This window comes from Rhipicephalus sanguineus, chromosome 3, assembly GCF_013339695.2.
Source record: "Rhipicephalus sanguineus isolate Rsan-2018 chromosome 3, BIME_Rsan_1.4, whole genome shotgun sequence".
In the NCBI taxonomy this organism is placed as follows: Eukaryota; Metazoa; Arthropoda; class Arachnida; order Ixodida; family Ixodidae; genus Rhipicephalus; species Rhipicephalus sanguineus.
The window spans coordinates 2,122,737-2,145,256 of record NC_051178.1 but is presented as its reverse complement, the minus strand read 5'-3'; the positions used below and the strand labels follow the sequence as shown (position 1 = coordinate 2,145,256).

Here is a 22,520-nt window from a genome sequence, read left to right as displayed (position 1 = left end):
AGGTTTGCTGCCCAAGTGTGCCTTGGGTTCTGCGCGTGCGCCCTCACGGCTCGCAAATTTATTCGGTCCCCTATCTCCTTGGGTCCCCAATTAGAAAAAATTATCTACTGTTTCGCGCGTGTTAGGATGTGAGCCTCCGACATGTACTTTGACGTACAGGGCGTAGTCAGTGGAGCCGTGGTGCACCCCGCCATAAAACACAGTCGTGTTAAAGAAGGGTGCAACACTGCTCTATTTCTTACGTTCTTACCTGCTGCCGTTAATACGTGCGTGCTTTTGAAATATTGCTTATATATAAGACATATAAAGAATGAACTTTATTCAAAAGAATGCCTCAATGAACTAAGCATGCGAAGTGTCACTGAAATGGTCTGATCATGAAGTGTAATCAGCAGAATAAGGGTAATTTGCTGCTCGCCACCGGTATTTCAAAATATTCTTTTTCGAAACGCAGGTTCAGTTTCTGGTGGTGGAGTTGGTCTAGCCATTGCAAATGCCCTCATGCTAACTGGAATGTTCCAGTGGGGAGTGAGACAGTCTGCAGAGATCGAAAGCCAGGTGAGTGAGTGGATCCCTTGCTTGGTACAACTGTCCAGTCCAGCTCTAGCCAAGTGCAGTTTTTTTAGTGGGCGTGAACACTGGTAAGCACCACATGCCAGCTCTTTCTTATGTTTCCGTTCTTCAGTAAACTCTAAGTGTCTGTTTTCGCGTGTTCTGGCTCATTCTTTTTGCCTTTCGTAACATCGCGGAGCGTACACATTTAAAGCTATACCATTGCTGTTCTTGTCCATCTTCTAAATTTCAACTATGATGAGCAACTCTTCATAACTGCTACGAATTCCTGAAATAACTCGCCGTGGTAGCTTATGAGTTAAGGTGTCGCGCTGCTGAGCTCCAGGATGCAGGTTTGATTCGCGGTCACAACAGCTGCATTTTTTCGGGGTGGAATGGAAGAAAACCAGTGTACTTGGATCTAACTGCGCGTTAAAGAAACTGAAGTGGACGGCAAGATTGACCAGGAGACCGCAACTGCTGCGTGCCTCGTAATCATATCGCTGTTTTAGCTTGTAAGAGCGCCGCAAGTTACTGTTATGATGAAAGCTGAAGAGGACGATGCGCGGTAGAGCGCGTGGTCCACGGGCGTGGGAGAGCGCCGCTAGAAAGAAAGAAGTTCAGTTCGATGAATAAACAATACCCCAAGGGGACGCCAGTCTCTTTGTCTTCTACATAGTTTGGTGCCGTGAAACCCGGAAGAAGACACGCCGTGTTCCCAAGATGGACCACCTGCGACGCAGCAGAGGAATAGTTCGAACCGCTGCTACAGAGCTTGTCACGTCCGCTACCGATGCTCCGCAAGCAGAGAATCCTTCTCTGACCGATCTGCAAGTCGTCTTCGATGACCTCCAGGACAAAGACACCACGCTTGCAGATCTAAATAAAAAAATTGCTGATCTCACGACCGACGGCGCGAGTATGAGGAGGAAGTGAGAATGGCTCTCGACTATCACAAGATCGGCAGCACTATGAGCCGTGTCTGCTACCTTCTCAGTTAAGCTGGCACCTGGCGCCGCTACCGAAACCAGGCTTCAAGAATTCTCCGCTTACGCAGGTGACCGATCACTGCGACGAGTTGCCCTGCCGAAATTACGGGTACCCGCTTTCTCCGGGGAACTTCGTGAGTAGCAGGGCTTCTGGGAACATTTTCAGAGCACGATCCACAACAATTGCAAGCTGTCGGACATTGAGAAGTTTTCTTATTTGCGATTCTACCTAACCGGAGCTACGAAACGTGCGATCCAGGGTGTGCGCCTGGATAAAGCAAACTACGCGGTGGCAGTGAAGGTGCTCCAAGAAAGATTCAGCCGTCATACCGCTCTTGTAGACGAACACATTGATAGCTTCCTTGCAATCGCTACTGTGGATCATTCATTCAATCTATCGCAGCTGCGGGAACTATACGAAGAAGTAAGCTTTCACACCAGCTGCCTGTATAGCCTCGGATTACGCTGTTATTCTCCACCGAGTGCTCATGCGAGCTCTCCCCAAAGACATCGCCATTGCCTACCGGCAACGCATGAAGGAGACCGAAGCGAACGACGGGGCTACTCCAAGGTCACGGCAAGAAGAGATGTATGACGTGACGAAGTTTCTCGAAATAAAGATCGAGAGCAGTGAAGAGAGCTCTCGTTCGAGGTGCCTACGAAAATCCAGCCCCGTGGCAAAGGAGCGAAGCCATCCTCGCTTACAACCGCCGGTACCGCCAGCATTAGCGCTCGCCGCAGGATCTGCGAACAACAGCCATGGCTGCTGCGTACTGTGTGGCCAGAATGACCACATTGTGAAGGACTGTGGGATGAGTGAGTGCGCGAAAATTGCGAGCGTCGTGTATTCAGTGCTGTGTCTTGGTGTTGGTGGCGCAAGGGCTCCAAACGCGGTGGGTGACGCTATAAAAGCGCCGCGCAACGGACACGTGCGACACATCAAAAGGGAAGACGTCGGCGGGGCATGGCACTTGTGGCCACCGCCAATAGGAAGATGGCACGGCAGACGGGAGAAAACAGGAAGACGAGGAGATAGAAGACAGTCAGTCTGACTCGTACAGCTCGGACTAGACGCTGGTGTCAGGGTCTGTGCCATCGGTTTTCGGACTCGAGCACAAAGTGCTCGACAGCGTCTGCCTCCAGGCGTCCTCGAAGACGAACAATCCTGGGAACGGGGCGTTCCCATCGTTCGAGCAGCGGATCCGGGCAGCTGAGCCACCGTGGAGCGCAGAACTCACTGTCCCGGCTGCCGAGAGGACTCCTGCTGCCAGTTGCTAGCCACGGGACGAGCCCGGGTGCCTGGGGCCAGGTTCCATGCTCGGTACGTGGGCAGGAATGTGGCCAGCCGCTTTACCAAGGCCGCCCCCTACTGTAACCACTGCGCCGATTCGACCCATTGTCCGGTCCACGAGCGCCGTCGCCGTCAACGTGTCAGCGACGACTCCGCCGCCCGAGCCACCACCAGCGACTCAATAACCGGTGACTTTGTTTCTTTGGAACGTTCCTTGAAACATTTGATAGCACCGGTCACCATGGTGTTAGCTTAGGCGTAGCATGACTTTATTTGGTGCCGTTGCCCGTTTTTTTTTCCTTTTCTATTTTTTTCTTGTGTGCGATAACATAATTTTTTGTGTGAGTTTGAAAATGGCTCCTTCCTTTTCCTGTCAGAGGCTGCGCCTCAATTAAACCAATCTCAAAAGACACAACCTGCGTTACAGACTCTCAGACCACCATGTCAGCCGACGAGATTCGGCGGCGACTAATCGAGAAGAACTGCTGCTTCAGATATGCCAGAGAAGGACACGTCGCACGAAAGTGCCGCAACGCAGGTGGCTCAAGTGCAAGCACTGCGCAAACCATCATCTTACTGCACTTTGCGCAATATGGAAATCGTACAACCACCCGAATGCCGACAGAAGTGACACAACGAAAACCGACTGCGTGCCAGTGACTACCAGTGCTCCCGCAAGCAGTTTTACGTCGTCATCTCCAGCTGTTCTCATAGAAACGGCCACAGTATGGGCATCGGGAAGCCACAATTCCGTGATGGTTCGTATACTGTTTGACACCGGCAGATAAAGAACATTTATAAGACGCGACTTGTCCACCAGGCTCGACCTACCTTTCGTCGGCACAGAAGACCTGTCTCTGCTAACCTTTGGCAGTTCCAAACGTTCCCGAACTTACAGATACCGAACCGTGCAACTCAAGCTGCAGAGTTGTTTCATGTTTCGATACACGCGGCATTACGGTGGATGCTCTTGAATTTATTTATTTATTTATTTATTCATTCATTTATAGACACTGCGGTCTTCTACAAGTTGTTGGCAGCGTGGTACATATATATGTGCACAGAAACAGAAAAATAACAAGGGAAAACAATCAATGAGTTTCTTCGCACAAGCGCTTAAAAAACAAAAGAAACAGCTAAGGGACCTTATTTTAAAACCCCTAAAACGAAACAATGAGTTAGCATGAGTATAACAAAGGAAAAAAAGATACGCACGAAAAACATCTCAGCCAAACAAGAAAATCCTTCCTACTGAAAGTGCGATTCAAATTGCGATAGTGATTATTGTGTGACATTTTTACCGGACAATTTGTTGCAATGCACTATCGTTCTGGGAAAGAAGGAATACTTAAAACAGTTGACACGTGTCTTGAATGGTGTTACACCTAGTGAGTGTCTGTGCCTGGTATCGTATCCTGACGTATCCTGACGAAGTGTCAGAAGTTTGCACAGTGAAGACGCCAGCTATCGGGCAAGATCTCCTGGTGCAGCTGCGCGAGCGCAACATGCTCGTTGCTGATGAACAGCAGCTGGGAGACCGACCGACCCAAACCATGATTGTCATCATTGGATCGGACGACTATTGGTGTATAGTAACGGGAATAATCGAACGCCTGTGTAGTGACCTATGCGCCGTTGAGACGATCTTTGGTTGGCTGGTGCAAGGCATTTATCAAGTCGAAACCGCTAACGAATTGCATCACGGCAGCTACAGCACATCGGCTGTATTCCGTGTGAGCGCCATAGCCAAGCTACATCTTGCATGGTTGACCCGACAGAGATGTGGGGACTCGATGCGATAGGAATCACCGATCCTCCGGAAGACGTCGGCACTTGGGATGAAGCATCATTGAATCCGCTCACACATTGACTAGCACAAACCGAAGTGTCGCGGAAACCCGACCTAAACGCCAACTTCAGCGCTTCGAAGGACAGCGGGAGCTGTTGGAGGAGTATGACCACACCGTCCGGGAGTACTTCACAGAAGGTCACGCCGAACGTGTCGAAACCTCTTCAGAGACAGGAGCGACCGTTTGCTACATTCCTCACAATGCCGTCGTCTGTCGAGATGCTATCACTACAAAGATACGGATAGTGTTCGACGCATCTCCACACGAACGCTGGGAGTCATCGCTCAAATATATGTTTGACAAGGGAGTCAAACTTGGTGCCGAGCTCTTGCAGCTCCTGGTACAGTTCAGAATGAACCCAATTATTCTGACTGCGGACATCCGGAAGGCTTTCCTACAAATTTCCATCTGACAAGACCGCGAAGCTCTCCGCTTTTTATGGGTCAACCGAATCACTGACGAAGAGGGGATACCACCTTCCATCGTCGAAAGGCGAATGGCTCGAGTACCCTTTGGAGCGTCATCAAGCCCTTTCCTTCTGGCTGCTACTTTGCAGCATCACTTCGACACGTGGAAGAAGACTGTGCCATCACTAGCCACGCGCCTGCAGAAAGCATTCTACGTAGACCACCTCGTCATAGGAGCTTCCACCGACGAAGAGGCTCTCGAAATCTACCGTGCTGCATTGACTATTTTAGCAGACGCAGGTATGGAACTGAGAAAGTGGTGCTTCAATTCAAGCGTTCTTGGTTGTCAATTCCTCCAGGACAACACTTCTATCGACAACATTGGAGAAACCAGAGAAACAACAAAGTTGCTCGGCTTAGTATGGGACCGCAATGATGACGACATCGTGATCAGCCCCGGGGCCGTTTCCGCGTACGTATCTACGCACTCAGCCACGAAACGCCTCATTCTGCAGTCATTCGCTAGACTACGATCCGTTAGGCCTCCTTGCTCTGTTCGTCATTAGAGCGATATTGTTGTTCGAACAACTAGTGTGGCGAATGAACTCACCGTGGAACGATTCATTACCGAAAGACATAGATAGGCCGTGGGAAAGCTGGACCTCTGAATTACCAACGCTCGCCTCGCTGCGCATTCCACGCTGCGCCGTTTCTTCAATTCCTCGGCAGGCTTCACCATTTCAACTTCACTTTTTCTGGGATGCAAGCCCACTGGCATACGGTGTAGCTGTCTGCACGCGTCACAAGACAAAAGGAGGAGGTTAAACTATTCATGAGCAAGAGCAGGGTCGTGCCGCTCAAGAGTACCTCGCTCAAGACTACCAAGAATACGTCTAGAGCTGCTTGCGTGCTTGTTGGCTGACATGCTGTGGAACTACTTACTAGGAATTACGGAGACAGCCTACTGTCAGGGTTTCTTTTGGACCGACTCGTCAATAGCCATACAATGGATCGCGGCTGACGCTAAACGATGGGAGACTTTCGTGAGAAACCATGTTCTCGAAATACAACATCTTACATCGGGATAATCTTGGAGGCACTGTGCCAGCAACGATAATCCGGCGGATTTGCTCACCCGTTGAGTCGTAGCCGAGGCATTGATTCGCAAGTCACTGTGGTGGACCGGACCTTCGTGGTTGTGGTAGCATCAATTGCAATGGCCTTCGAAAATTTTGTCGACTCTTTCACCAGAGGCTATTCATAGTGTCACGTGGTAGTGACGTCGACGAAGGCAGCAGTCGGCGTTTGCAGGATGAAAGTGTTTATTTGGCCGAACTTGTGGCCGGAAAATGAGAACTAGAACTACAGCAATACACGCTGTACAATGATAGCGGCGAACAGGGCGTCGTCCGTCGATCAACTGACAAGCAGTCAAGCGCGTCGGCTTTTATACAGGCGCTATCGAACTTTCCAGCGATATCGCTGGTGGCGGCGTAATCTCTAGACAAAGCTGGAACATTCGCGTGCGGTGCGCAATCTTAACAAACCGATCTACTACAATCGCGACGCTTCTAGAACACTACTTCGCCGACAGCGTCGAGCGTTGATAACCGTCCCTGCCGGTCAAACCCGAATACATCAAAACAAGACAAGAAGTGGGCGTGGCATTGCCCCCCTCTGAAAAAGCATCGTCCCGATGCTTGTGAAAGAACATAGAAGAGAAAAAAAAAACAAGTGCATACACAAATAAATCACAATAACAAAGGAAAAAAATAGAGTCCCCAGGCTCGCTAACGAGCAAATTACGGCTTAAGGCGCACGACATGGACGACTTCAGGTCGCGCACGGCGCCGCTGAGAGTTCGTAATGCCGTCAGGGACAACCTCATAGTCGAGTGCGCCGAGGCGTCGAAGTACCCTGTACGGTCCGAAGTATCGTCGAAGAAGCTTCTCACTAAGTCCTCGTCGGCGTATTGGCGTCCATACCCATACACGGTCACCGGGTTGGTATTCCATGTGGCGTCGTCGAAGGTTGTAGCGGCGGCTGTCAGTAGTCTGCTGGTTCTTGATCCGTAGGCGGGCGAGCTGTCGTGCTTCTTCGGCGCGCTGTAGGTAGGTGGTCACGTCGATGTTTTCCTCGTCGGTCACGTTTGGTAGCATGGCGTCGAGCGTCGTTGCCGGGTTCCGTCCGTAGACCAACTTGTACGGCGTCATCTGCGTCGTTTCCTGTACGGCCGTGTTGTACGCGAAGGTCACGTACGGAAGGATGGCGTCCCACGTATTGTGTTCGACGTCGACGTACATGGCCAGCATGTCGGCGATGGTCTTATTTAGACGCTCGGTGAGGCCGTTGGTCTGTGGGTGGTACGCAGTGGTGCGGCGGTGGCTTGTGTGGCTGTATTCCAGGATCGCCTGAGTTAGGTCAGCCGTAAACGCCGTACCTCTGTCGGTGATGAGAACCTCCGGGGCACCGTGTCGAAGGACGATGCTCTCAACGAAGAACTTGGCTACCTCAGCGGCACTGCCTTTGGGCAGGGCTTTTGTTTCGGCGTAGCGGGTGAGGTAGTCAGTTGCTACGACGATCCACTTGTTGCCGGAAGTCGACGTCGGGAACGGCCCCAGTTGGTCCATCCCGATTTGCTGGAACGGCCGGTGAGGTGGTTCGATTGGCTGCAGAAGTCCCGCTGGCCTAGTCGGCGGTGTCTTCCGTCGCTGGCAATCTCGGCAAGTCTTAACGTAGTGGGCGACGTCGGCAGGAAGGCGTGGCCAGTAGTATTTTTTCTGTATCCTCGCGAGCGTGCGGGAAAAGCCGAGGTGGCCAGCCGTCGGGTCGTCGTGCAGGACCTGCAGAACCTCTGGTCGCAGTGCCGAAGGTACAACAATGAGGTAGTCGGCCCGGGCCGCAGAGAAGTTCTTCTTTACGAGGACGTCGTTTTTCAAGAGAAATGACGCCAATCCCCTCCTGAATACTTTTGGAACAACGGCGGTCCTGCCCTTGAGGTATTCCACAAGGCCCCTGAGTTCCGGGTCGGCTTGCTGTCGTTCAGCGAAGTCGTCGGCACTTATGGTTCCCAAGAAGCAGTCATCATCGTGGTCTTCCTGCGGCGATGCGTCGACGGGGGCACGAGACAAGCAGTCGGCGTCGGAGTGTTTTCTTCCGGACTTGTAAACGACGGTAATGTCGAATTCTTGGAGTCTTAGGCTCCACCGTGCGAGGCGACCTGAAGGGTCCTTCAAGTTGGCTAGCCAACACAAGGCGTAGTGGTCGCTCACAACTTTGAAGGGCCGGCCGTAGATGTAGGGGCGAAACTTCGATGTAGCCCAGATGATGGCCAGACACTCCTTTTCTGTTGTGGAATAGTTGATTTCTGCCTTTGATAGCGACCGGCTAGCATAACTGATGACCCTTTCCAATCCGTCGGTCTTCTGCACAAGGACGGCGCCGAGTCCTACGCTGCTTGCGTCGGTGTGGATTTCCGTATCGGCGTGCTCGTCGAAATGCGCAAGTATCGGAGGCGTCTGCAGGCGTCGTTTCAATTCTTGAAATGCCTGAACTTGCGACGTTTCCCACCTGAATTCGACGTCGGCCTTCGTGAGTTGCGTCAGTGGCTCGGCGATCCGTGAAAATTCCTTGACGAAACGTCTGTGATAGGCGCACAAGCCGAGAAAACGGCGTACGGCCTTCTTGTCGGTGGGCGTCGGGAAGTCAGCGATGGCAGCTGTTTTCCGCGGGTCCGGGCGAACACCATCCTTGCTGATCACATGACCCAAGAACAAGAGCTCCTCGTACGCGAAGCGGCACTTTTCAGGCTTCAAAGTGAGTCCGGAGGTCTTGATTGCTTGAAGTACAGCTTCAAGGCGCCGAAGGTGTTCGTCGAAGTTTGAGGAAAACACTACGACGTCGTCCAAATACACGAGGCACGTCTGCCACTTCAAGCCGGCCAGTACTGTATCCATAACCCGTTGAAAAGTCGCAGGTGCCGAGCAAAGACCAAAAGGCATGACCTTGAACTCAAACAGGCCGTCTGGCGTTATAAAGGCAGTCTTTTCTCGGTCTCTCTCGTCGACTTCTATTTGCCAGTAACCGGTCTTGAGGTCCATCGACGAAAAGTACTTTGCGTTGTGTAATCGATCCAGGGTGTCGTCTATCCGGGGAAGGGGATACACGTCCTTCTTCGTGACTTTGTTCAGGCGACGATAATCGACGCAAAAACGAAGAGTCCCATCCTTCTTCTTCACTAGCACCACGGGGGATGCCCACGGACTCTTCGACGGCTGGATGATGTCGTCGCATAGCATTTCGTCGACCTGTTTCTTCACGGCCTCCCGTTCCCGCGTCGAAACCCGGTAGGGACTCTGACGGAGTGGTCGAGCATTTTCTTCTGTTATAATGCGGTGCTTAGCAAGGGGCGTTTGTCGGACCCGCGATGACGACGAGAAACAGTCCTTGTATTGCAGGAGCAGGGTTTTGAGTTTATCTTGCTTGACCTTCGGAAGGCTCGGGTTGACGTCAAAATCCCGTTCGGGACCTCTATTCGTCGAAGCAGGTTCGACAGCATCGTAGAGGGCGAAAGCATCGCTGGCGGCTACACATTCGTCGATGTAGGCAACCGTTGTACCCATGTTGAGGTGCCTATATTCGTGGCTGAAGTTTGTCAGCAGTACCTTTGCTTTACCGTCATGCAGCTCGGCGATACCTCTTGCGACGCAAATTTGACGATTCAGGAGTAGTTGCTGATCGCCGTCGATTACGCATTCAAGGTTCGCAGGCTTTTCGGTGCCGACGGAAATAATGACGCTGGAGCGTGGCGGAACGGTCACCTGCTCTTCTATCACATTCAGTGCATGGTTCCCTGGCGTCGCGTGGGGCGGGAGCGCTTTTTCTGAGGTTAGTGTTATCGACTCAAACCTCAGGTCGATAACGGCGCCGTGGTCACTTAGGAAGTCCATTCCGAGTATCACATCCCTGGAGCAGTTTTGTAGGATTACAAAGCTCGCAGGATAAGTGCGGTTATTGATGGTGACTCTCGCCGTGCAGACACCAATCGGCGTTATCAGGTGGCCTCCAGCTGTCCGGATTTCTGGTCCACTCCAAGCGGTCTTTAATTTCTTCAGCTTGGTGGCGAATGGCCCACTGACGACGGAATAGTCGGCTCCGGTGTCGACGAGAGCTGTGACGCTGTGGCCGTCGATAACAACATCGAGGTCGCTTGTTCGTCGTCTTGCGTTGCGGTTAGGTCGTGGCGTCGGATCACGGCTTCGTCGATTTGTCCCGCTGTTTCGACGTTGCGTCGTCAGGTTTTCTTCGGGCCGCGAAGTTTCGTCGTGAGGGCTCCGTCCGGTTTGCGTCGTGTTCTGAAGGTCTCGTCGCGTTGTGGTCGTCGGCGGCCGCGGAGGGTCTTCGGCAGTTCGTCGTACAGCAACCGCACCTCCATCGGTTGCTGCCCTTAGTTTCCCGGATACGGGCTAGGCGACCGGCCCCGGTTTGGGCGAGTGTACTGCCGGCGGTGCGGTGACATGTAGCGGCCGGGCGACGGCGAGCGGGAAGGTCGTCGTTCTTCCCACTGTGTTCCGGTGAGGTAGTCGTCGATGTCGCGAGGCCGTTCGCCTGGCTGCGGGCGCGGCGCGTTGACGGCGAATCCGCGTAGCCCCATCTGTCGATACTGGCATCGGCGGTATGTGTGGCCGGCTTCCCCGCAGTGATAGCAGAGCGGTCGGTTGTCAGGGGTACGCCAAACGTCGGTCTTTCGGGGGGCGCAGCGTTGTCCTGTCGGCGGGCGGTATGGCGTCGGTGGTGGTGGCGACGGTGCCTGGCGGCGGAACTGCTGCGGCGGCGCGGCGTCTTGACGTGGGCGAGGAGGGGGGGCGTTGCGTCGGGCTGCAGCAGCATAGCTCATGGCTTCCGGCTGAGCCTGCGGTGCTTCGGTAATTCCAAGTGATTGCCGGACTTCCTCGCGGACAACGTCGGCGATTGAATCCACTTGATGCTGCGGCGAAGGTAACAGTTTGCGCAGCTCCTCCCGCACAATCGCTCTGATGGTGTCACGCAGGTCATCAGACTGCAGCGCCTGAACCTCCCCGTAGGTCGTCGTAGGAATGCGGCGGTTGTACTGCCTAGTGCGGATTTCTAGTGCCTTTTCGATTGTGGTGGCCTCCGAAAGGAATTCCGAGACCGTCTTCGGCGGGTTGCGCACAAGTCCGGCGAAGAGTTCTTCCTTCACTCCCCGCATCAGGAAGCGAACTTTCTTTTCTTCGGACATGGCTGGATCGGCATGGCGGAATAGGCGAGTCATTTCTTCGGTGTACAGTCGGCCGTTCTCATTGGGGAGCTGTACACGGGTCTCGAGAAGGGTTTCAGCCCTTTCTTTCCGGATGACGCTCGTGAAGGTGTGGAGAAATCCGGTGCGGAAGAGGTCCCATGATGCTAGCGTGGACTCTCGATTCTCGAACCAGGTCCTTGCGCCATCTTCAAGGGCGAAGTAGACATGGCGTAGCTTCTCGTCGCAGTCCCAGTTGTTGAACGTGGAGACCCGGTCGTATGCCTCCAGCCAGCTTTCTGGATCCTCGCATGGTGATCCGCGGAATGTCGGCGGCTCCCTCGGTTGATGCATGACGACCGTTGTAGGTGGCAGGGGGTCTGTCATCGTCTCGGCGGTAGATGTGATGGTCTTCGGCTGCCTGGCGTTTTCGGGAAGGAGCCCGTACTCTGGTTGTAGTCCCTTCTGCCGGCGGCTGGTTCGAGGATCCGGGTTGACCTTAGAGTCGTCTTCTTCGCGGCTTGGGCTTGGTTCAGCGCTCCGCGGTGGCGTCCGGATCATGAAGCAGCACCTCCACCAGATGTCACGTGGTAGTGACGTCGACGAAGGCAGCAGTCGGCGTTTGCAGGATGAAAGTGTTTATTTGGCCGAACTTGTGGCCGGAAAATGAGAACTAGAACTACAGCAATACACGCTGTACAATGATAGCGGCGAACAGGGCGTCGTCCGTCGATCAACTGACAAGCAGTCAAGCGCGTCGGCTCTTATACAGGCGCTATCGAACTTTCCAGCGATATCGCTGGTGGCGGCGTAATCTCTAGACAAAGCTGGAACATTCGCGTGCGGTGCGCAATCTTAACAAACCGATCTACTGCAATCGCGACGCTTCTAGAACACTACTTCGCCGACAGCGTCGAGCGTTGATAACCGTCCCTGCCGGTCAAACCCGAATGCATCAAAACAAGACAAGAAGTGGGCGTGGCAATAGCGAGACCATTGAAGCGACATCACCTTGTCCCACCGCAGTAGTCGTTTCCTCTGCACCACCCTGTGAGCCTTAGCTTGAAGTTGCAAACTGCGAACGCCTATCTCGATTGCTTCGAGTTACTGCTTGGATCGTGAGGTTCCGCCGGAACACTTCGTCGAAGGAGCCATCTTCAGCAGGGCCACTGACGGCTTCAGAGTTGAACGACACAGAGATGTATTGTTTGAGATTGGTCCAACATACCGCATTCGCAAGCGAAATGATGGCCCTGGAAGCAGGACAACAAGTTCCCAAGATATCCAGTGTGCTGACCATACAACCGTTTCTCGACCGTGACAAAGTACTTCGCCTAGGAGGCAGGCTACAGCAGCTTGACGACCGAGACAAGCTGAAGCATCCGATCTTGCTTTCCTGCTGATCACCGATTCACCCATCTCTTAGTTGACGCAGCGCACAAACGGCTCCTGCATGGAGGAATTGAGCTCACCCTCCTAGACCTTCGGGAGAGCTTTTGGCTCGTCAAGGGGCGCCGTACAGTGAAGCGCGTTCTAAAGCGCGCTTACCATTTCGACTACGCTGCCTACTTCTCGAAGCTACCCCGGCAGCACCCTTGCCAAAGGAAATAAATAATGAGGCAACTCCCATTGAAGTGGTGGGATTCGATGCAGATGTGGTGGCATGTCGCGGCACGTAGGTAGGAGTTCCGAAGGAGGCCTACGCAGGTGTGGGACGCCGGCGGCAGACGCGCGCAATATGGCCAGCGGTGCCACACGTGAAGCACATGGGGCGGTTGTCATGAGTGCGCGCGCATCTGATTGACGGAAGTGTGGTGGAGGCCTGTAAACTTGAGACGAGGTGGGATGGAGTGGGGTGGTGACGATAAGAAACTTGGATGTTGTGGGGGCCGCGCGATCACAGCTGCGTAGCGGAGAGGTGGAGATGGAGCAGGCGGTGCGTAGCCGGCACTCGAGAGGGGGGACGGCATGGAAGTGCACGGCTAAGACCCCGGAACTGCAGGAAGGGCCCCACAAATTTCGGTGCGTATGGCCTGCTGCAGTGTCGGAGGCAGGCTTGCGGTGGGCGCGTCGCTATGAGGCAGCAGGGAGAGCTGTCGGGCGACTTCCTCTCTGATAAAGTCCTTGATCTGGTTATTAAGTGTGCCCTGGCAAACGTTGCCGTTTGCGACTGCGAAGGCCGAGATCGAATCCGGTGGTGGGAGACTTTGCCGGGCGATGGAACGCTGACGGCGCAATTCGTCAAAGTTCTGGCACAGGCTTACGAGCACGGCCACAGTGGTCGGGCTTTTTGCCAGCAACATCTAGAATGCGCCATCTTCGATACCCTTGGCGATGTGTCTGATCTTTTCGCCTTCCGCCATAGATGGGTTAACCCGCCTGCAGAGGTCTAGCACATCCTCAGTGTAACGGGAAATGTCTCGCCAGGCTGCTGTGCTCGGTGGCGTAGGCGCTGGTCAGCGAGGAGCTTGCGGACCTCTGGTCGGCCGAATGCTTCGGTTAGGAGGGTCTTGAAGGCTGACCAGTTGGGGATGGCGGATTCGCGGTTGGTAAACCAATTTTTAGCGACGTCAGCCAAGTAAAAGATAACGTAGCCGAGCTCATAGTCGTCGTCCCATTTGTTGCTGGCGCTTACGCGTCTTCTACGTCGTGCTCACCACTTCCGCTGAAGATGGGCGGTCTCGTTGACGGGTAGAGCCGGGGCAGGGGGTAGGGACAGCCGGTGGTGCTGGCTGGGCAGTGACTGCATCAGTCATGTTGTCCGGTAGTCGCTCGGCCAACTTGCGAGAGCGGAGCTCAAGGTCTCGTTGGGGGTATCAGCAACCTCCACCAAATGTGATGAGGTTTATCGATGTAATGAGGTCGCGACGAAAAGGGACCGTACGCTAACACAGTGCAAGGCTAGCAAAGGCGGCACAGGCTCTCGCTCAATCAGAACGCGGGTCGTTTTTGGTCCTCTTTCACAGGCGCATACTCGTTCGGGCATCTGCTCCACTACAGCTGCAGCATTGGTCACACCCCGACGTTTGCCCGCTGCGAACCCCTACGTCCCCTCGCACCCGTTTGTCTCATCGCCTCAGCCTGAGCACCAGGTTACTCTCCGCCCTGCCGACCGGCACCCCAATTCAAAACCCATAGTGTACTCCAGACACTGGCCCATATGCTACGCGTGCGGTTTCCCGGGCCACGTTGCGCGGTTTTGCTGGCGACGTGACCTTATGCAACATAACGACATGCGGCCACATGCTTATAATTTTGCTCCGAGACCTCAGACTGCTTCATCAGGCCCACATGTCGCTACTGGCTTTTCTTCAACTGGAAGTAACTTCAACGCACGCCGGTCGCCTTCACCGCGGTGTCGTTTTAGGGGCGAAGCTCCTTAAGGCGGCACCCGTTCGTCCCTCGTAGTCGTAGTCGTAGTGAGTAACCAGTCTTACGCTTTGACCTCCAAGGTGGTGCCGGTGGGAGATTTTTCCTGTGCGTTGTTGAACAATAAAAAATTCGCAGCCTTAGCTAAAAGCCGACTTCTTCTGTCTCTCATTCCCATTAGCAGCCATTCTTTACCTCCAAGGTAGTGCCTGGTGAGATTTCTCCTGTGCGGTATTAAACAATAAAAATTTTGTTCAAAACGCCGTTGATTGATGAAATAAACCAACGAAAGACGCCAGATGTTCTGTAAAAGCAAAACGAAAGAACGCCAGATGTTTCTAAAGCAAAACGAAAAGGCGCCAGCTGCTTAACGAAAGACGCCAGATGTTTTCTAAAGCAATGGTTTTCTAAACAATGAAAATTCACAGCGTACATGTAAAATTAAAGTGAGCTGCAAGTCGTCATAGCTCATCGAACCTGTAGTATAAACGCGCCCGATCTCACGTCGGTGATGATGTACTGGGCAGAATTCACTGAAGATTAACGGTTTACCGATGAACCTCCGCAGCTTCGCCCACTCATCATCATTCACTCCGTGGATATGCTGTGATTTTTCTTTCCACCATGATTCGACGTCTCTGGCCTGTCCCAGAGGGAAACTAGGAGCCGCAGTTCCGGAGGAAAGAACTGCGCAGCTTTCGAACTTTTCAAGGCCTTGTTTTTCACCGAGCAAGGTTGTCGCTGTTTCCGTTGACGGTGTACTTGTTTCCGCACTTGTCGACACAGGAGCCGCAGTTTCTCTCATGTCTGAGCATTTGCCGACAACTACGAAAAGTAACGACGCCTCTTCGCGACTTTTTAATAAACACTGCCAGTGCGCAACAAATTCGGCCTTCCGCTACATGCACAGCACGGGTTCTTATTGAAGACGTTCTTTACACAGTCGAATTCGTCATGCTTCGGAAATGTTCCCATGACCTAATACTAGCATGGGATTTTCTATGCACTCACCATGCTGTCATTGACTGTGCTCGCACCGAGGTCGAGTTCTCGCCGCAATGTGATTCCGCTTTTCTGCTTTAGTCGACTCGTCGCCACTACCTGCGAAAGTGTTCGTCGCCGCCTACACCACGATACTCCCTTTCTCATCCGCTTTGGTCCCGCTTTCCTGTGACGTCTCTATTGCCTCACCTGTCATTTTTACACCTGCTCGAACTGCTACATGCCGCAAGTGTTCTTCATACCTTTCGAGATGTTCACTCTTGAAGATACTATAACTGCAATCTTTGTTTCCATTATGTTTCCCTGTCCTTCCATCGTACTGCGGGGAGAGTGCATTGGCATCGTTTATGACCTTGATGGCTTTTCAGCAACTGTCGTCGCTGATCAGCACACTTCTCTCCAGCTTAACAGCTTCGACTGTCCCGCTCCAGCTTTTCTGCCATCATTCACCGATGCACTTTCTAGACGCATCGACAGCCACCTTGCGTCCCAGCAGCGCGCCCACATCATCGCCCTGCTTGAACGCTTTCGTGCCAGCTTCGATCATTGGTAACCATCGTTGGGCCGTACTTCAACCATTGGTCATCACATCGATACTGGTCTCCATGCCCCCTTCAGGTCATGGGGACCAGTATTGATGAGATGAGCCTATATGAGCGCCCATATCGTGTGTAAGCAGCTGAGCGTCACACCATCGCTGAACAAGTTGACTACATGCATAGGCGCGGTGTTATTGAGCCCTCTAACAACCCTTAGGCATCGCCGGTAGTTCTGGTAAAAAAGAAAGACGGCTCAATAAGGTTTTGCCTTGAATACCGACGGCTGAACAAGATAACGCGCAAATATGTACCTCGCACAGATGTCCTGGACTGCTTACAAGGAGCCGAGTTCTCTTCGTTAGATCTGTTCTCTGGTTACTGGAAGGTGCCAATGGCGGAGGCTGGCCGCCCCAAAACAGCTTTTATTATTCCCGATGACCTGTACGAATTCAATGTCATGCTATTCGGGCTATGCAAACCGCCTGCCACGTTCGAGCGCATGATCGACGACATCCTCCGTTGCCTGAAATGACAGGTGTTTGTGTGCTACTTGGATGAGATTGTAATACTTTTGTGTGACTTTCCAACACATCTTTAGCGCTTGGATGCAGTGCTCACTTCCCTCGAATCCGCTGGTCTACAGCTGAATTTGAAGAAATGTTCTTTGGTGCAACAAAGCTCCTTATTTTGGGCCACGTCGTGTCCACAGAGGGTGTGCTTCCTGATCCGAAAAACCTTTGTGGGGTTGCTGAGTTCCCTAAACCGCAGACAGTAAAAGAACTTCGCAGTTTTCTCGGCCTTTGTTCCTATTTTCGCCGTTTCATCCGCAACTTCGCATCCATCGTAGATCCTTAGACTGAACTCCTTCGTGGCAGCGGCGACCTAACGGGATGGTCATCAGCATGCGATGATGCATTCACCACACTTCACCGCCTTCTTACCTCACCCCCAATACTGCGGCATTTGTCCCACTCGCCCCGACTGAACTGCACGTACACGCTAGCGGTGTCGGTCTCGGCAATGTGCTTGCACAAGGTAAACCTGGATTTCACAAGTACGTCATCTCTTACGCCAGCCGTGCGCTCACCAAAGCCGAAGTCATCTATTCCGTTACCGAAAAGGAATGTCTAGGCATCGTGTGGGCCATAGGCAAGTTTCGACCTTATCTTTACGGAGGCCCATTGAGCGTGGTCACAGGTCACCGTGCATTATGCTGGCTTTCTTCCTTGAAAGATCTATCCGGCAAGCTTGCACGTGGGGCACTACCTCTCCAGGAGTACGACATTCACGTCGGTTACCGATCTGGATGTAAACATTCTGTTGCTGATGCATCACACCAACCACAAAATGTGCATCTCGCTCCATATTGGATCGCACACTATGCAATCGAAAACCGGACAAATCAAAGTTTTAGGTTTACCAATAGCCAGTTGCAACAGCCCACAGATGTGGGTACGTGGGCTGCGGCAGGCATGGCCATCCACGTTACATATAATGCGTCGTCTGTCCAGCAGATACGGAGGAGCACGACAGCAAGCCTGTCGTACTCTCGCAAGAGCTGTGGCCGTTGGAAAGATTCTGTACGGCGCACCCATATGCACGTTCTCTCCAACGGACATCCGAAATCTGGAACGCCTTCATCGGGCTACTATCCGTACCATCACGGGGCTCTCTAAACACACTAAGATATCCGCACTTGAAACCGCAGGGGGCTTGCTTCCTCTGCAGGACGTCATCCGTGAAGCCCACACTCGACACCACATCCGCATGGAAACCACGCCGCAAGGTCGTCGCCTTCTGGCTTGGGATTGTCAGCGACATGACGATGGACCCCTTCTTAATTAGTCCTGACCCCCGTGGGAAACTACGATAGGCTCTCGACGGTTCCGTCGTGCCATATCTCGTCACAGTGATACTGCCCGCCAGGTTCTTGCCGTGCGACAACTCAGGGAAGCGAGCTTAGATAAAACCGACATCTACACGGACGATGCTCTCATCGATGGCCAAGCTTGTATAGCATAGATTTGCGCGCAAACCGCCTAGTACACTGGGGCCTACAGGTGCCATCTCCCGAACGGTACCCCTGTGCATGCCGAACTCCTTGCCATATGGGGAGCGACTGCAAGCCTCGCATACACTAAGAGAAACCCCTGCGTGTCTTTACCGACTCGCACGCAGCTTACTCGGAAATATTTCGCCCAGCCTCGGAGGATGCTACAGCTTCCGCTATACTGTGATGCAGGTTCTTTTTCTGTTTACGACAGCTCTCTAAGACCGAGCTTAGGAGAGCTTTATTGAGGACAAAGCCGTTGGTTTCAACACACACAAAGACATTTAATAAAGCATTAGCGCGAAAAACAATCTAAAGCCAAACACTCAACAAAAGGTTCACTGCACACGGAAAAATATTCTTAACAACAAACAAAATGCGAGTTCAAAGACCTAAACAGGACAGTCTAGTTCTGACGGAGCTGAGCAGCGGAGGGGGGAAGAGTACGCGTTCATTCTCACCAAATGGCTTCGGGCTGGGTGACTCACACGCGATGGGAACGCGGTGGCTCCGGCATGGAGAGTTGACGCGGGCTAGCTGGCTGCTGGCCGGCACGATGAGACGCCAGGGGCAACCTGGCCCGGATAGGATGCGCAGCTCGGGTCCGTAGCCCAACTGCTGCTGCTAGGTTGCCTGCCGGCACCGGAGTCCGCAGGCCTTGGGCAGGAGTTCGCGTACCATGGCTGTGGTGCCCTCGCTCGGGAACGCGACGGCAGGAGGCTCCGGCCGGTTGAAGTCCTGGAGGCTCGGGTCCGAAACCCGACGGCCTGTCTTCAGCGCCCGGTCCGGTTCCAACCTTCCGCTTGTCTGGTTCCCTGCGAACTCCCCGGCTCTCTCTGAGGCCAGGCTTTTTCTGCCCTCGGGCACACTTGTCCACTCCTCATTGGAGACTGCTGGACCTCGGTGTTAGCAAGTAATTGGCCCCTGACCTGATCCGTGTTGGTTTCTGATTGGGCCACTTGTACGTCGAATCCTTGCGCCTCGTGCCCTCATGAAGGTATTCGTCGTCGTCGTCGTCCATTCGGCACTCTGCCCACCTCCGCGCGCGCACTCCAATTGTCGTCTCTCATTATCACGCGCACTTTCCACAGGTGCACAATTCAAACGCGCACTCCACTCATCACAAAGGCCCCTTTTTCGAAAAGTTTTTGTCTTCGAAAAACTGCCTCTCAGTGCGCGGAACAAATAAGTGATAGAGAGCACACCATTGGGTACTAATCAGTTTTCAATACAGTCAATGAGCACACAATAGTAGCACTCACAACAACGACAACCAGAACACAAAACTGGTTCACCTGCTTTAGAGTAATTAACCAATTGCGTTATAATACCATGATATAACACTAAACAACACCAATGGGTGCCAGTTTGTAGTCTGCTCTCTAATTATATAGACACCGAGAACACAGGGTTCACAATAAAGCACTTAGTATTCACAAAACAAAGTCCGTTTGTTATAGGCTAGAAGTCAATACTCAGTTGCGCGCACTATCCGGACCTAACGAACACACAAGTACAATGAATATTTGAAACCTCAGCCCGTTTAGTTCAACCAATGCTTTCCTTATACAACAACAAAAACCTTGCCAAAAGCTATGTTATATCACATTCAACCTCAAATGAATGTCCACAACCAACTCGCATATCTACAAAACATATAAATCCGTTGTCCAAAGTCAGGAACCCAAAACAGCGACCGGTCATTGAACTTGATGCTCATGTAATAGCGTCCCAAACCAAACGTGTGGAAGTTTTCACACGCCGACAAGACCAAAGAAAGAAAGACGCTTTCAAGCGTGGTCGGTAAGACGCGTGTCTAAAAACCCACGTGAAAACAACTGGACGCTCAATGGAATTCCTGTTGACGACGCAGCACGGGTTCAATACAAACACGAGGCGTTGCCTCCAGGCGCACCGAGTTAGAAGCGTCCAAACGAGATCTTTCCTCACACGAACGCAGTCCTCTGACTGACAATCTAAAAGACACAAAACGCTAGAGGAAGTGTCCTCCGCATCGAAAGATGCTGCTAGAGACACATCAGGTTTCTCGCTGCTTAGAAAGAAATGCCCTTGCATTCGGCTGTATCCTTCTGGTTCGCGTTCAACCGACATTGCACTGGGTTCAATGCTATTGACCTTCTCAGTCTGGCCAACCTTCCTGGCGACATCCGATGGGGACCGCCCTACTCGCGACTCCATTCTTCGAGTTTCGAGCAGCGATTCGGCAATCTCTGCCTTCTCTCTCGAAGAGGTTGCATCTGCACTGTTTTTGGGAATCAAACTCCCTCGCTCTACGAGTGATTTACTCGCATCACCTCCGACCATGCTCGTGGCTCCTGTTACCGCATCTCGAGGCACACAAGAATCGGTGGCCACCACCCTAAACCTTTCTTCATGGCACTCGCCGTCATCACCTAGCCGACCTTTTTGTGCTCCTTCAGTGGAGCTGTTGAGAGGCAATCCTACCTCTTCCTGATACGTGCCTAGCCTCCCAGAGGTTCCAAAGCACCACTCACTCTCAATGGAACTACCTTGTTCCACGCTTGCGAAGCTATCCTCCGCTTCATGAAGCTCTGCAAGAATCTTGCTTTCTTGGCCGCCTACCTCTCTGCCATCCTCTATCTGAGCTCCTGGCTCTGACGAAAGGCTATGGCGAGGTTCAAGGCTAACCCTGCAGAAATCCGACTTACTCCATGGAAAACTGCTATCTGAGCAACCATCAACCACCTGCCCATAACTCTGGCTCTCAAGGTGCGTCTTCTCATCCATCGCCACTTCGAGTCGCCGCTCAAGTGCTCGCCTCTCCACTTCGAGCTGTTCCATTTTAGCCCTAAGCTCCGATTCGAGCTTCTTCTTCTTTGCCTTTCGTTCTGCGGCCCGTTCCTCTCGCTCTCGCGCCATCCGCTCTTCATACCACGCTCTGAACTCTGGTCCTTCGAGACCCATACGTTCCGCCAATTCCAATAATTCCCACGTGCTCGCCATGGTTCACACCATTAAAACATCAAGTCGAAAAACGAACGGCTTTGTCCTGTCGCTGCGGACACCAATTTGTGATGCAGGTTCTTTTTCTGTTTACGACAGCTCTCTAAGACCGAGCTTAGGAGAGCTTTATTGAGGACAAAGCCGTTGGTTTCAACACACACAAAGACATTTAATAAAGCATTAGCGCGAAAAACAATCTAAAGCCAAACACTCAACAAAAGGTTCACTGCACACGGAAAAATATTCTTAACAACAAACAAAATGCGAGTTCAAAGACCTAAACAGGACAGTCTAGTTCTGACGGAGCTGAGCAGCGGAGCGGGGAAGAGTACGCGTTCATTCTCACCTAATGGCTTCGGGCTGGGTGACTCACACGCGACGGGAACGCGGTGGCTCCGGCATGGACAGTTGACGCGGGCTAGCTGGCTGCTGGCCGGCACGATGAGACGCCAGGGGCAACCTGGCCCGGCAATGGATGCGCAGCTCGGGCCCGTAGCCCAACTGCTGCTGCTAGGTTGCCTGCCGGCACCGGAGTCCGCAGGCCTTGGGCAGGAGTTCGCGTACCATGGCTGTGGTGCCCTCGCTCGGGAACGCGACGGCAGGAGGCTCCGGCCGGTTGAAGTCCTGGAGGCTCGGGTCCGAAACCCGACGGCCTGTCTTCAGCGCCCGGTCCGGTTCCAACCTTCCGCTTGTCTGGTTCCCTTCGAACTCCCCGGCTCTCTCTGAGGCCAGGCTTTTTCTGCCCTCGGGCACACTTGTCCACTCCTCATTGGAGACTGCTGGACCTCGGTGTTAGCAAGTAATTGGCCCCTGACCTGATCCGTGTTGGTTTCTGATTGGGCCACTTGTACGTCGAATCCTTGCGCCTCGTGCCCTCATGAAGGTATTCGTCGTCGTCGTCGTCCATTCGGCACTCTGCCCACCTCCGCGCGCGCACTCCAATTGTCGTCTCTCATTATCACGCGCACTTTCCACAGGCGCACAATTCAAACGCGCACTCCACTCATCACATATACAAAGCATCCTTCGTAGGTACGAAAAAGCCGACATGCTGATAGAAATTATTTGGAGGCCGGGGCATACGGGTGTGCCCGGGGCAATACGGCGGCACCGGCACACGCCGCTGCTGCTTCCGCAGGTGGGTCGACCAAACTTCCTCTGCCCCCACCCCTCAGGGTAAACCCGTATGAGCTCTTAAGTCAAATGGCTCCCTCGGTAGCCACAATTCAC

The 22,520-nt window shown here is 53.0% G+C and overlaps 1 protein-coding gene across 2 annotated transcripts in view; it reads left to right on the top strand.

The window, feature by feature from the left end:
- The window catches only part of LOC119386408 (ATP-binding cassette subfamily C member 4), a 1,176,877-nt gene that overhangs the window by 997,428 nt on the left and 156,929 nt on the right, over nt 1–22,520 (top strand). For both annotated transcript variants that reach the window (XM_037653719.2, XM_049414333.1), the window contains one exon: nt 455–558. In XM_037653719.2, the coding sequence (XP_037509647.1) occupies nt 455–558 (104 nt within the window). The remainder of the gene's footprint in view (nt 1–454; nt 559–22,520) is intronic.